The sequence below is a fragment of the Anopheles stephensi genome, chromosome 3 (genome assembly GCF_013141755.1).
Source record: "Anopheles stephensi strain Indian chromosome 3, UCI_ANSTEP_V1.0, whole genome shotgun sequence".
Classification (NCBI taxonomy): domain Eukaryota; kingdom Metazoa; phylum Arthropoda; class Insecta; order Diptera; family Culicidae; genus Anopheles; species Anopheles stephensi.
The window spans coordinates 25798945-25814839 of record NC_050203.1 but is presented as its reverse complement, the minus strand read 5'-3'; the positions used below and the strand labels follow the sequence as shown (position 1 = coordinate 25814839).

The 15895-nt window shown below is 42.5% G+C and overlaps 1 protein-coding gene across 1 annotated transcript; it reads right to left on the bottom strand.

The window, feature by feature from the left end:
• Positions 1-937: 937 nt before the first annotated feature.
• On the bottom strand, positions 938-14479 carry LOC118508843. Its single transcript, XM_036048593.1, has 19 exons — positions 13474-14479; positions 13239-13376; positions 10171-10342; positions 9998-10090; positions 9197-9923; positions 8986-9136; positions 7660-7846; positions 7290-7583; positions 4946-5100; positions 4732-4878; positions 4492-4654; positions 4300-4431; positions 4047-4240; positions 3774-3946; positions 3541-3709; positions 1913-2106; positions 1353-1833; positions 1161-1275; positions 938-1094 (listed from the first exon to the last, which is right to left on the bottom strand). The coding sequence occupies exons 1-19, from the start codon at positions 13672-13674 to the stop codon at positions 1000-1002; spliced, it is 3981 nt and encodes a 1326-aa protein (XP_035904486.1). The 5' UTR covers positions 13675-14479; the 3' UTR covers positions 938-999.
• Positions 14480-15895: the final 1416 nt, after the last annotated feature.

Below are 15895 nucleotides of genomic sequence, written 5' to 3'. Positions count from 1 at the left end.
TTTTAAAAATATTTTACGATGGTAAAAACTGTGGTTAACCTTCAAGCACGCTAATAAAATCATTCAGATCCGTTTTAAAGAGGGAAACAAAATTTTGCTAAATGCTTAGTTCCTGCACTGTTTCGGATCCGACTATTCGTCACCACCGGCGGTTGATTAGAACGAAAGTCCCTGCTTCCTTAAAGTTTCGAATAATTTTTGCATAAACCACATCCATCCGGTTCCCGGTACAACAAACCAGATGAACCTAAAAAAATACATCGCTCCTAACGGAAACTAGCTTGATCGCTGCCTGTGGGGGGGAAATTCTTGTGAAACAAAACCAGTTCTTTTTGATGTGCAAAATCCAGCCCATGCATCTGATCCTTCTGCCATGTGACGAAATCGACGAAGAAAAAAAAAGAAAAGAAAATCAGAAACCAATCTTTCGTGCGATAAGCGCTGGCGCGTGGAGGTTCGTCGTCTGCCGCGGCGTTCTGTCTTTTGTGAGTCCGCGCCGGACGGAGCTTTATTGACTGGGGATTTTTTTAATCATCCCAGCAGAACGGTAACCATTCCCGAAAACACGGCATCCCATGACGTCAAATCCAAAACTTGGGTGAAAGTAACACAAAATTTTTGTTTTCGTCCGCTTTGAGTTGGTATTTTGTTTGTCGTTTGCTGGTGCTGCGGAAAGTGTTGTTTTTCGAAAAGATTCTACAGCCAACCTGGTCCCGTCTGTGAGCGACGCGATAAAAACTGTCTGCGGCGTATAATGGGCGCAGGCAGACGCAACAACAACAGGACGCACCAATTAATCCGGTTTTTTTTCGGTTCGGTCTAAAAATAGATAAGAGATAATTGGATTGCCAAATTCGTGGCCGGGTCGTGAGTGTTCTACCGGCTTTTTTTTGAGCGCTTAAGGAGGAGGAGGAACCAAATCTCGGTTGATAATGTCTTTGTTTTCGATTTTCTCGAATTTTAACTTTATTTTTCCCAGATTTTCTTTTAACACTCGTTTCACGGGTCACTCTTTTTTGCTTCGAAATCCGGTATGATTGGGGTTGGACTGCCTTTCGTAGCACTTTCCGCATCGATTTGGTTTGGTTTTTTGCCTAGAGAATGACAAAAAAGAGATGGTTACTCTTCTAAGATTAGATTTCAGCAGGCCTTTTCCTCACCCGTAAAGCTACCAAACAGCTGATTCTGTAGCGCGGAAGTAGGTAGCTCCAGCAGCAAACAAAGCGCCAACGATAGCAGACAGGACATAACGATCGCGCCAAACACCAAAGAAAGCTTCAAATGTACCAAAGAACGCATTAATGTCACCCCCTGTTCCCAAAGGCTAGTTGCCCTCCTTTCACTTCCTTTACCGTAAGTGTATCGCTGTAGTACACCGGTCCCCGGCCACTGATAAACATGTAGCGCATCACGAACGGATGAATCAGGTACGCACCGTACGCTAACCGGCCGAGCGGCTCGAAGAACGGATAATTCAATATACGCTTCAGCACACCGTTAACACCGTAGATCGAACCGACGATCACGATGCCTATCCCGATGCCGTACAGGTTCTTCATGATGGGGAAATAAATCGCCATCCACAGGGACGGTGTTTCGAAGTCGTTCACGTAGAACACGTACGACGGCAGCATGGACAGTGGTACGATCAGGAACGTTGCGTACCACACGGCACAGAACGCTTTACTTTCGGCCAGATTGATCGAACGCTGGCGAAGCTCGTTGTAGATGACACCGGTCAGAACGCCCAGCATGTAGTTGCCGAAGTTGATGTGCGTCGGGATGTACGCCTGCAGGTAGAGCTTGTCGTACCAAAGGATGTACCGTTGAGCTCTGCCGCGTGATAGAAAAAATGAAGCGGTGTTTATCGCTTGGTTTAACAATTTTGTTTTTTTGCGGGTGAAATACTTACTCCAGCGTAAGGACGAACGTTCCTGGCAGCTTTTGGTGGTAGATGAAGAAGGCTGGAACGATGTATGCGGCGGCAAGCACAAGGGACAGAATGAAAATTTTGGCCCGGGGAAACTTGACGATCGTTATTAGCACGATCAGTGCGATGATGAAGACTTGAAATTCGGCACCCAGGTACCAGCCTTGCTGAACGCACTGAGGAAGGGCGAAAATTTTGTCAAAAATTGTATGATAAAATCAATCTTATTAGCCCCAAAAGGATTCTAGGGAGAGGATCAAGAGAGTACTTGAAATAATTTTATTATTTTCCATTTAGTCCTTACGCTCCTTGATATCGCAATTCTGTGGCAGAGTGCCTGCATCACGCAGAGATTCTTGTTAGCGAAGCTTATTGATAATCGGACCGACACGCGCCAACTTTGAGCAGCGCAGTCTACCTTCCCCTGTGAGAACTTTTTGGTGCCAGGAGCTTACGTGTTTCTCTGATCCTTTCCTTGTTATATTTTGTGTGAACTTCTTCTACTTTGTCTTGTCTGGTCTAGATATACATGAAAATCTGGGTCGCGGTAAAGTATCATCGAGAAAATTTAATTTAAATTTATATTTAATCACTACATTTTGGTTGTCCTGAGTCCATGATTTCATGCGAAAAAAGTTAGTAAGAGTTTTGAATATCTATGCTCTTATAATGATACATCAAATAAGCTAACAATTTAATAGACTGTCCAGTATAAATGTAATATTTATATCACATTTATTTATTTTTTATTTATTTATTTATTATTACGGACTACTGCCGTATTGTCACCACCGCGTGTGGTGACTGTGAATTAAATTCACGAAAACAAACAATGAAAGAAAATTGACTAGGCATTTCCTCCTAGTCATTTGCCATATCCCGGGCATGCTCGGTTGTGTAGTGAAGATGAGTGGTTGTTGTCCATTTCTATTGTTTGTGCGTGTGTGTGTGTGTTGTAGATTTTTTGATCCGGTTCTATTGCTGTGGCTATGGCTTCGAAGGGGGTTGGTTTGGTCCGGTTGTCTATTATGGGTCTGGACTGAAACAAACAAGCACAGTTATTTGCACAGTACAAACATGAATTTTTCTGCGTGCAATGTTCTCCAAGCAGCCCAGCAATGACACAGCCCGTGATCAACCAAGTCAACATCGAACTCAACAAAGATCGGCGGATTCCATCTCGCAACAGCTGGAGTGACTCCACTGTTTACGAGGCTGTACCCGCCGACCACTCCCGAGCCCAACGCCAACCCAGGCGACCCCGCTGTTCCAAAGCTGGACTGACTTGGAGCGCACTACTACAGACAAAAAAAAAAACACACAAGCCTGCCTCCTTTTACGGCAGTAAGAAAATTGCCCTCGAATGCAATTGCTCCGTCAACGGATCACACATTGCACAACATAAAACATTTACCACAAAGACAACACAACATATAACAAAAGGAGTGGCGGATGTGGATTGGAAGGATAATAGGGATGCGGAATCAAAGGATGATTTATATCACATCTTAACTTAAAAAAAGTGTGCAAGAATAATGGCAAATTGCATTTAAAATACAAAAGCTCCCATAAGGAATGGGTTTAAATCACTAAAATCGACTCCAACTTACCGGCTCGTCTGCATGCACGTAGTTGTTGACGTACAGCAAATTCGTCCACCAGTTACGGCGACAGAACGTTTGCTCCGTTTCTGCGCCCCATCGCCACATCGGTCCGGTTTGCAGCTTTAGCAGCCACGTTGCATGAAGCAAGATCACAAACGCATAGACTGGAGTCAACCTGAAGCGAATCACTTTCATCTTAACTTAACATTTCCTATTTTTCCCTATTAATACCTTCTTACCTTACATATCGGTAGAGAATCGCCACCGGCACGTACAGGAAGCTAATGCGACCCTTCCGCTTTTCGGCAAAGCTCAGCACCTGTATCGCCAACAGTGTTCCGCTCATCGCGAGAAACGTTTGCGTGATCTGTACGCCGTTGGTGAGAATCATGCTACCGACGCTGTGCATCAGCTTGCATAAACAAAGGCGCAACAAATTAGTACGGAACGCAGGGAGGCTTCTACTACTACTGGCAAGCATTTTTGAAGCTGAGGGGTTTTACAATACTTACTTGCTCGAGCTTTTCCGAATGGGTGGTCGGTGAGAGGGCAAGAAGGAGGGCAGCATGGCCAAAAATAACGAGGGACATGGTGAGAAATCGGAACGCCTGAAAGAAGCGTAACTTTTGATGGGTTTCATCGCGCGAGCGTGACGTTAGCCGATACCAGTTGCGCTGTATGGAGAAGGACACCCAAACCATTTTTCCTACAAATATGGAGTGTTAAGGAGTTGTCTTGTTTAGAATTGAATAAATTAAGACTTACGTTTACTCTCGAGCGATTGCTTGTAGTGTTCGGAGTTGAGTTTGTAGTTGATTGAACTGTCGTACCAGGATGAAAGGATCACACAGCATACAAGCACGCAGAGGATGATCAGAAAGGACATATCCAGTGCATCTGAAAATGAATTTAAAAAGGAATGAAATAAATTTGTTTCTAATTTTTTAATAAACATACCTAAAGAAATCTCATCCGTTGATTTATCACACGACAATATCTCTGTGTGGGCCACCAATCCGTACGTTTCGTTCAGCTCCTTGTTGATGCAAATCTCCACCAGATCTGCGTACACTTCCTGGTACGATGCGGCACTTTCCAAGACACCATCATCAAATTTGTACTAAAAGCAAGAAAACCAAGGGAATTCGTTATGAGAATCGATCCTCGTTTTAAACGAGAAACAAAAAAAAAACGTACTGTAAAATCGATTGGGAACTTTTCCACCGTGAGCGCTTTCCTCTCGCTTGGCGACAGCCTTTCAACCGCCTTTTGACACTTTCGAATGCAAACGAATCGTTTCAGCACCCGATGATTGTAATTTCGTTTATAGTCGCTAGAAAATTCCTTTACAAATAGAACGATGTGAGGTTAGTTTCTCATTTCCACATCTCTCCGATCAGCTGTCCCATACCTCGATCAATTTCCAAAGCTCGGATCGATTGTCCGGTTTGAGCACGACCGTACTGCTACAATATACGCCGGGCGGTTCATCCGGTCCGGGTGACTGGAGACACTCGTCATAATCGTCCATCTGCCACAGCTTCGGCATACGGTGGTACTGTGACACTGTGTGTTGAAGGTGAAATTATGTAGTTTTTTGTCACCACGGTCAGCAAGGTCGAACACGGGTCCAACGATCGTTGAGTTGAATGTGAACGACAATTATGTCGTAATGGAATTAGCACAAAAAAAGGAAAACAAAAAGTAATGTATACGGGTGAAATAAAGTTGAGACGTTCATTTCTTCGTCTTACTTTGTCGAGTGAAGGTTAAACTTAGTTTATTGCTTTGCATAAAGTAACCGACAGTGCAGAGAGCACTCTCTTATTCTCAATTCGATTTAATTGGAGTGGATTTTTTTTATCAATAAAGTTAATTTAACATAATTTGCTTAGAATGCATTTTTTTAAATTAAACACTAAATAAATACCACAATTTTAATTCAAATCGGAGCTTTTCTATTCGACGCAAAAAAACATTACAGTGTGTCTCAAATAAATCGTTACAAGTTCAACAAAACATTTTGAAAATTGGTAATTTTAAAACTAACTTGTTTTCTTTTTTTTGCGCTAACTACGAGTTTGTTTTGTGACTTAGATAAAAAAAGGTTCATCTCATTAGGGTGAACAAAAAAAGTAAAAGTAAAAGTGAAATAAGAGCAAATAAAATCAATTGAGGAAAGAAAAGAATTAGTTACTGCGAGACGAATGAGCTGAGCTGATTCAAAAGCTCTTTAAACTAAGTAAGCCATCAAAGAAAAGCATTATTGATTGTTAGACTGTTACATCTAAGATCAAAACCCTCTGCCTTACAATCCTTTACAGGCTCATAGGACACAAGTGAGTAATCAAATTCATTATTTAGATTTTTTTATTTTCAATTTCCAATAAGAACATCTTCCAGCGTTGAATGGAAGGTAAATTCAAAAATTGGAAAAGTTATTGAAAAAGAATATTTTTGAGAGAAAAAATTCAAATAAATGTAAATTTTTAGTTGCCTTTGTCGACTTGGAGCTTTCTCCAAATTATCTTCTTCATGCTGAAGTGATAGGATCGTACAGACAATATTTGTTTAAGTTTAGTAGTCTGTTACACAAACAATTCTCTCTCTCTCTCTCTCTCCCTCTATTTGGAATAACGACCTCTTAGTGTCTTACTAGACTTAATTATACCACGTGGTTGGATAGTCATTCCTCACTATGGGAGAACAGTCCAGGTGAGATTTGAGCCCCGGTCCTGTCGTGTGAAGACCGGCGCCGCTGTCGTATCTAACACCGGGTCGCCCGAGATATATAATTATATTTCAAATTAATGCAAAGCAGGTGAGCATTGTGAGTCATAGTCATGATTAATTTAATCAGCAAAAGCCTCTTATTAGAAAAATCAGATAAAGACAGATTTTTGTTGTAAACGCCATTAAAGTAGAAGAAAAAACGAACTCATGTCATGTAGTTAAATGCGAGATAAGCCACTGATTCATTTGTGAAAAGGATAACCATAATCGTTCATAAAGTTCTTGTAATACTTCACATCAGCCACACTGTACATAGATAGCAGTTTTTAACGAAAAACACAAAAAAAATTTACAAAGCATTTCGAGTAACAAGTTTTAATTTAGCATACAAACACTTCATTCACTTTACATTGCTACCACTAATAGTAACTCCATGGTCCCACCGAACAATGTATGTTGCACCCAGTAATACTAACTTTCGATAAACTCTGCCGCACCTAACACTACGCATAAAGTACACAGCACACACAGTACGTGAGAGAGGTTCCCCATTGTGTTTTCCCACTAGCCTTCCCCTGTCTACCCTAATTATGTCACGCAAGAATTGCTGGTCTGCTTCCAACCCGGTGCTACACTATCAACCGTACAACCGCAACTAAACTATCAGAATACGCGAACGTTTGGTCTAAGCTAAGATGGATCGCGCAATTATGACGGTTAAGTATTTCGGCCCGGTTGTTTTTGCTCCATAAAGTGACGCTAAAAGATGTTTAAACGCGTGTTCCAATGTCGTCATGAGGCTAAATATTAAACCATTTGCTTGGGGCCGTTTTAAACTACCTTTCAGAAGAGCGAAACTGAAACGAGACCAAAAACCTTTTCCATCGTCATCTTTTAAATACAGTCCTGCAGCATTACAACCTAACCCGTGGTAGGTGTGAAGTCAAAACTTAATCCATTGTCATATTTCTCCTTCACAAGCAGTAATCACAAAGCTTCACTCTGCAGTCCAGCAGAACCTTATTGCTCCTTTCGTTCTAGTTTCTCCTTCCCAACAGGGCAGATTTGGTTGACGTAGGGCTTTAGCAGCTGTATCATCGGTTGCTCGATGACAAGAAACACGACCAGTCCACCGATGAACGCCAGCGCGGTCACAATGTACACGTACATGAAGAAGGTCGGTGCGCTGATGAGCGTGTTGTAGCTTTCGTTAAGCAGTATGAACCGCATCACCACATCGTGCAGGACGTACGCGCTGTACGTTAGCTTGCCGAGTGTGGTCAGGAATCTGTTGCTGAGAAATTTGCGGATATCACCTGCGGGGAATCAAAACCCAGAGAGAGTTAAATTACTGTTTGAAAAGTTTTCACGAATAACAAAAGCCAAACGTACCTCGAGGTGTAATGATACATCGCATGAAACAAACGGCAACGAATATGCCGATAATGTTACGATACAGCGCACTGTAGAGCGTGACCCAGATGTTCGGTTTCGGTATGTCGATGGCGTACCACAGGTAGGTGGACATGATCACGCCAATGAGAACGGGCGTCACACATTTGTCGACCGCTTTGTAGAGCTGGGAAAAGGTAATAGGAGGATAATTAGAAGATGTTTGGAAAGGCATTACTTCCGATTAATGCTGTGGAAAATAGCTAAACAGCAAGATCAGATCCATTTCGGATGTGGTGAGCTAAATTTAAGGAACTCATAGGAAATTGAAGATCTTGATAGAATCGGCGGTAAGATCCCACAACTCAGAATTGCTTAATAGAAGTCAGACTTTTAACTTCGGAAAGTATTGGACTACCGTTTTTAGCTTCTTTAACTCAATTTACCCATGGCATCATTGTTAGTCCGAACGAGATTTTTTCCCTGTATTGTAATTTTAGCAACCGGAACCGATATCACTAAATCATCGACTAAAAATGGCAAAACGGCGATAAGATTACTGCAGTCGAGCTTAAGTTAATCCATTAAAAATCAAGTTTATGATCCCCCACCACACTATAAAGCGAGGACAACTGCATGCGGGTGGATGGACACGATCACCTTGATGGACATGCTCTTGCATCTGAGAAGCTGACCGGATTCCATCACTGACATCTGAATGCGGTCTTCAATAAAGTACAATTGACGCATTTCTAATCCCTTGTTCGCTGGAATGCTAAACAAGCGTGTACTTAGAAGAGAAAAAAGTCGCAAGACTCAAGAGATGCAGAGGTGAACGTTGAGAAAGGATTGGTGGAAATTTCACCAAGATATGGCCCTAATCTTCTAACCACTTTAGCTGTGATGAGTTGTATCTACAGAGAAGGTTTGATAAAACTACTTCTGAAAGTCTCGCCTAGAATTATGGGTCGGTGGAACACATCCAACAATAGCTAGCCGCTTGGCAACATCGGAGGAGCAGTAGCAGCAGTCTACACTGATGACTGATCGTCACCTAATGGGTAATAGTACGTAGAACCCCGCCAAGTGTATTCCATATTTCAGTATAAGCAAAAAGGTTGGATCAGGCCGAGGAGCGGTTTACTACAGTCCCATCAGTCGTTAACCCATTAGAGACTAACAGCCCATGAATCCCATCCGACTGGACAAGGTCGACACATTGCATTAACCCAATCATCTATTCTTGTATCGCTTGATTAGCGTTGACTCGTATTACAGCTAACGTTGAGACAACGTAGAGCATCATCTTCATGCTATTCTACTTACCAAAGAATTCTGCAGCTGAATCCGGTTGGTCTTCGTTCCATGATACACGTACCCGGCAATCACTCCGAACAGATAGCTTCCAGTATTGGTATAGCTGGGCAGATAGATTCGTCGGAGCCATGGATCGTACATGGTTAAGAATTTGGTTTCACTGCAATAGAAAAGAATGGGGTGGTCAGTATCAGATCTGCCGTCAAATTTCCTCAATTACCTCAGCTTAGCCGGCAACACTGGATGCAGCTTGTGCACGTGCAGTACATAGCCCGGTATCACGAACGATGCTATCACTCCACCCAAGAAAACCACCCCAACACTCTTGGGCCACCGGTAGATCACCAGCAGCAGTCCCATCGCCATCAGGAACAGTTGCAGATCGGCCGCCAGATACCAGGTGTGCATCAGGCATAGCTCCTCCGGCCACAGAAAGTTGTTCACGAAGAACAAATTGGCCCACCAATTCTGACGGCAGATTGCATTTTCCGCCGTAAACAATCGATACCCGCTCAGGTTCACATCGAACCGTTTGTTAACGCTTACGGAGAACAGCAGGAAGAAAGCGTAAACGGGTACGAGACGCAGTAGTCGGTTCAGTACCTTATTGCCCGCGTACCGGACGTTGATCGGAGTTTTTTCGGAATCACGCAGCACGTTTACGCTCAGCAAATATCCACCGATCGTGAAGAACACCTGCACCAGGAACGCGTTGGATGAGATGTAGATAAGCAGTGGGGCGAAGGACATCATCTCTTCCAGCTCGTCGTAGTTGCGTGAAGGGGCGGCACTTGCGATCAGGAAGCTGTGCAGCACGATCACAAGATGGTTGATGATCACCCGCAGTCCATCGATGTAGCGCAGGTCTCGGTGCAGTTGAGAGCTGGGTCGCTCGTGCAGTCGATCCCAATTGCGCCGTATGGAAAACGCGGACACGATCGCATTGTCTGCGGAGATTAGGAGGCGATTAATCGTTAGGCTCAAAGGCTTGTAGAAATCGTTGCGATCGCTCCTTCCTTACCTTGGTCAACCCTGTTGAAGTCTAGTATCGAGGATAGAATGAGTGTGCCCAGCAGTGTCCCCAAAATGGCTAGAAACAGCAGCTCCAGTGCATCTGAAAAAAAATTGCAATTCAATGTGACCGAGGTGCTACCAATGCCAATGCCAATGCCACAGACAAGCAGTCGCACATACCGAACGGGCGGGCCTTTTGCTTGGCCGCTTCGGGCCGACAGTACTCGAGCGCGGTGTAACCGGTAATGTTGTAACGCGTGCGGAGTCGCCGGTTGACGCACACATTCACCAGCGTCTCGTACCGGCGCTTATCGTCTTTCATCGTGGGAAACAGCTCGTTCGGTATCAAGAACTTGAAGTAGACGAATTAAGCAAAAATTGAATGAGATTTGTAGTTCACGGTTAATTGCCGGATCGGAACGGATCGGGCCGGACCGGGTCTCTTATCTGTTGGGCACGCGAGGCACCGGTACAATTTTGAGTGATTATTTAGCGGAGATAATGGGCAACCAAGTAAGTAAGGCAAATGGCGTTTGAATGAACTCGTAAAAATCGTGTACTTGGCGATCTCACACGCTAGTGCGGGAAATGCCGAGAAAGTTGCGCGCGTAGAACAAAGGACTTTCCTCGCTAATTTGCTTGATTGCTGCTGTTCTCACTCTACACTGCACTCATTAAAGAACACTTTTTATGTAACCTTTTTACACTAACAAGGAGCAGCTCAGATGGTGTTGAATAACTTACAGCTATTTAACAAGCTGACAAGATTATCTTTTTGAACTAATTATCGGCTTTATTGCTGACTTATTGTTTCAGAGAAGTTAGAGGAAGTATTTAAAATGTCAAATAGAAATTTCTATTTCAAATTCTCAGCTCTTGACTGAAATTTCTGACCAGTTAGAGCGAAAACAAAAATCACCGGAAGCCACCAAGCGGTTATTGCTCACGGCTGTCAGTCAGGCAACGCGCATAACTTAAGACTTGTAATTGCTTGCAGAATAAATTTAAAGGATAAACCAATACGGCTAATGGAAATGAATTGTAAATCGTGAAAACTAGTAAACTGAATCGATCTGCAACAAATCGAACCCTCAACGAGTTTACAGGCGAGTCTCTAGTTGTCTAGATAAACAACAGCAAACTAGCTCTTGTACTTTACATACAGTCACGGACGGAAGAATAAGACCACTTTTATATCCAGTTTCTTAACTACTGCTAAAACTTGTATTAAATCTTCAAACCATTTTTTTCAATATTTTAACTTTCTTACAACATTTTGATAACATTTAGAAATAGCAAGGGGAAATGCCCAAAACTATTAAAAAATAATGAAATGCGGTGGATAAAAGTTTGATTACCTTTTTCTCACTTCTAACGACTTCATAAAGTATGCCGACTTGTCTAGCTCCTTAGACTTAGAGACGGTCCGGATGAGATTTGAACCACGATTCTACCGTATAAAGACCGGCTCCGCTAGTGCCTCTTGCACAGGCCCACCCTTACGTTTGGCCATTTTTTCACGCGAATAGCCAAAAGAAACGCAGAATTTCTTTATTGATTGATCCAATTGATAGAATCGGTTTCAAAAAAGCTTCAGCTAGATTTTACCGAAAAATCGAAGTCTATTTCTTGAAATTCGCCGGGTCTCAATTGAATGGTTGAGAAAAAAAAGGTGGTTTAATCCCATTGTCTGTCACCATTTTTTTATCCATCAAGAACAGCCTGGCCATATTGCTGTTTGTCACCGTTAATAGTAGAATCAAAAAGAATCTTTTTAATGTAAAGTTCTCGATACTGCAGCAGATCAAGCCCCTTGGATGTCCTAAAATTAGTGTTCTAAGATGCCTTTGGAGGCTTCAACACATCGAATCTGCTGACTGAATCAGAGTTAAAGGCCAAACGGTTAAATTATAGGAGGGTTCATGGGGTTCGAGACCATGTAAATGATCGCGACTCCCAGGACCATAAAATTTTGTGGCTATATTGTTGAAACAAAAAATCTAAGGCATTGAATTGGCTATTCAAACTTAATCTCGACCCTGCAAAAATACTGCCATTCAAGTATATTGCACCAAAACAAAGCTGGTTTGTTTTCGCCACTCTAGAGAACAGAGAACGAAACAGATGAGTAGTATTATTTTCCTTTCACTTTTATCCATATAGCTTTTGACCCGAACTGGTCTATCCAACCAATAGTCAAGGACCTAATACGATCAAGATTAGAACCCAGATTGGCCATGGCGTTAGTTTTTCTCGGTTCTCTTCTTTGCTTAAGAAGAGATGACAATAAATTGCCAGTTTGCCAAAAATGGTACCGCGAGTCAAGGAGCCGCTTCAGCAAAGCTCAAAGCTTTACAAAATCTCACACACAGCTCAATGTTTCCAACACATTTGTTTTGGGGATGACTCTCAATGCTGTTAGCCACAGGCTTAAGTTTTCTTCTTCTTTTTTCCGTATCTGAACAACATTTTCCAAGTTGCAAAAATTTTGGGCCTTTTTCATGGCCCACCATATTGGTCCAAACACGATAGTAAGGGGGATCCAATGCATCGTGTTTCTAAAAATTGACCGGTTTTCCAGCTTCCTGCTTATCTTTTACGCCACAAATCTTTGAAAAAGGTTAAAAGGCAGGTGACCATCGATTAGTGAGTTCCGAAAACGGAGGGTCGGTAAGCATTGCTTCAGCAAAACTTGTTCAGAAAAACTGGATTTTTGAAAAAATCAAAAGTTTTTTTTTTCAAAAGAAACGCCACGATAGGAAAGCACCAATACAGTGTTACACATGTGTTCGCAAGCCCACATATGTTCGCAAGCTTTCAAGTTCACGTTCAAAAATGTTACTTTCTGCCGTAACATCATCATTTGAATCGTTCAAAAAACCGTTACATGAATTTGATCTCCATTTTCTAATAACGATAATGGCTTTCTATCTGCGACGTTTGTCACGCTTCGATTAGAACAAACAAGTTCGGCGCCTAGATTGGCTTTACATAAATATTCAACTACCAGCCAGAAGCTGGCTCTACACATGTAAAACAGGATTGCTGCTTCACATATCTCGACACCCGCGGGCGACACAGCACACAGCACGGTTCATCAACAAACAATTTATTGACGCGAACAGCGCGACACACTCAAACAAGTTTGGAGATTTCATCTGGCTCAACACATCCGATTTGGTGTTGGCGAAACGATACTCCCTCACCAACCATAGTCCCATTCTAGGGCCTCACGGTAATATACTCACGGTAAAGTTGACGGGAATTTGCGGTTGATACAGCTGGTCCCGGTTGGGAACACCCTCCAGCTCTCGTTCACACTCCCGCAGACAGATTCCGAGCTCCAGATGATGTACTCGATGCTGGTACACGATTCGATCCATGCTCTACACCGAAACGGAAGGATACGATCCTTTAATTCACATACCACCGCAACACACACACACTTCAACCGTTCCGATGTTCGGAATCGGCAGCACTTACTTCGGTCTGTGGCACAACAAACCCGGCCGGATATTGATCGAGCCGCAGCACCGTTCGCCCATAGCAGTACACGGACGATTGTGCCTCACAGCGGTCAAAATCATCGTACAGAAAGATGGGCGGTACGGAGACGGACTCCGAGCCCGGCACTTGGCCGAAAGCGGTCAAGAACAGCACCAATTTCACCACACTACGATCCATAACTGTCGATCTACGGTATCGATACGATGAAGATGCTCCGCAAGAACGCGTCGAGCGAGAACCTGTTCTCCGAAACTGCCACCGATAAACTGAACCGTCCGGGTGCGTCTAACTTCGCACGGTGCGTTGTTTGTGGTGGCTGCGTCCCCAGGTTCTCATCCGCCCGCGGAGGGACGCCCGCGTTCAATCATTTTACAATCGGGGTGGTCATAAACGTTCTATCGGTGTTGGTGAGCCGCGTACGCGAATCTTTGCTGCGATCTTGGTTGGTGGGTCGAGAGAAAAGCTCACCGATCGGGGTGAGTTGGAGGGTGCGTTGGTTAGGGGTGGTGTCAAAGCTCAGCCGGATGGATTGGTTGATTGGTTGGTTGGTAGTGCGGGCCCGCGCGCGCGCGTTGATCGTGAGTAGCTCACCATGAGATCACGCAAAATACGTTGTGTGTGCGTGGTGAATGGGCGACAATCTGATCTAGTCCAGATTCGGAACGTAAGCTTCGCAAGGATATCTGGTTGGGTGCGATAGTAAATTTTCTGTGAAGCAACATCTAATTTTCTAACATTTCAAAATTAATATGGCGGCTTTTTAACCGTGCCCGTGCGTTAAAAGGTCATGAGTAGGTGAAGCCATACCAAGCGATAGGTGTGAAGAGCGTTTCGAAATGGTGAAAATTGGCAATAGTACCGAAATAGTTTGGTGCATTATTTTAATGCTAATTCAATCATTAAATAAGAGGCTGCCGGAAGGTACAAGGAAGTGGGCAATCTAGAAACAAGAAAGATTAAAAAAGATTAAAAAAGACTCTAATAATTTGAAAGTGCGAAAATTATTATCAGTCAACAAATTGTGAAAATGTAAGTCAAAAATTCAAATCACGCTAGAAACAATAGATTAAAGAAAGTAAACAAAACTGGAAACTGGATGGAAAAAACCCAACATTTTTGTAAGTCATTATAAAAAATATTGAAATTAACAAAAATGTAAAAAAAAAACAATTAACTTGCTAAACAAGAAAAACAAATTCAAAAACAAAGCACGTATGAGAAGAAATAAAAAAAAGTATAAAAACAAGAGCAATAAAATCGATTTAAACATAAAACTAAAATGTGGAACGAACTAAAACTAAAGAAAGAAAAAAAGAAAACTCTAGAATTGGATGATCCATCTTCAAGATATTCAAATTGAAGAGAAAATCTAATAATAAATGTAAATATAATACGATCCGTCTAACCGAGCATGCCCGGGAAATGGCAAATGACTAGGAGGAAATGCCTAGTCAATTTTCTTTCATTGTTTGTTTTCGTGAATTTAATTCACAGTCACCACACGCGGTGGTGACAATACGGCATCAGTCCGTAATAATAAATAAATAAATAAAATAAAATATAATACGATAAGGCATCAGAATAAAACATTAAAAACTGTTAAAATTACTGAAAAACACGCATTCAAGCTTAACAAAACAAACAAACTTAACAAAAATTAGCTTAACAGCTTAACAAAACAGAAGAAAATATAAAAGTTCTTAAAAAAAATGGAAGTGAGCAAGAAAAATCCATAAAACTTGGTTGAATTAAGACATTAAAATTACGAAAAACAAACTGCAACACTAACACACACACAGTGGAGTCACAGGTCAACAAGTAGCAACAATAAGCAAACAGTTAAAACAAGAATCACACATCAACAAGTTCAACAAGACAGACCTTCTGCACCTTTGTGCAACTGCGACGTCCGCGAGTCCGCGGTTCGCGTCATAATATTGTGTACGCGGCACGTGCTAAGAGCAAAAGGGTCATCAAGGTAATGCCTTCACCCTTGTAGCTGCTCACTGTCTGAACCTTCTCCGCATTCGGGCGAGCGCATCTGACCGAAGGGTTCAAAATCATTCATTTTATGGGCTCTTAACTGTAACTGCAGGACAATTTGATTCGAGAGAGAGAGAGAGAGAGAGAGCAAGAGAGAGAAACAGCAAAACAAATATTAAATCAAAAACTTTATAGCTCACCACCGTGCACCCCCTTAAACGGCTATTCAAACAACATTCATACGATCGTTGCGTTCGAGCCAGAGTACAGTGTCTGTCTACATCAGCGCTGCATCTCACTGCATCTCGCTGCGCTTTGAAGCCGTGCGAGAGTTTTGCGAGATGCATTGAATGTTTAATCGCGTGTCTGATGCCGCCGATAAGGTGGATTAATTTTATTGTGAAATTATACTCAC

Coding starts and splice junctions, on each gene's coding strand:
- LOC118508843 (XM_036048593.1), bottom strand. CDS start 13,674: ATGGATCGTAGTGTGGTGAAATTGGTGCTGTTCTTGACCGCTTTCGGC. Junction 7,847..8,985: donor TTCAGCTGCAGAATTCTTTG/GTAAGTAGAATA, acceptor ACCTTTTCCCAG/CTCTACAAAGCGGTCGACAA. Junction 1,276..1,352: donor ACTACAGCGATACACTTACG/GTAAAGGAAGTG, acceptor GTACATTTGAAG/CTTTCTTTGGTGTTTGGCGC.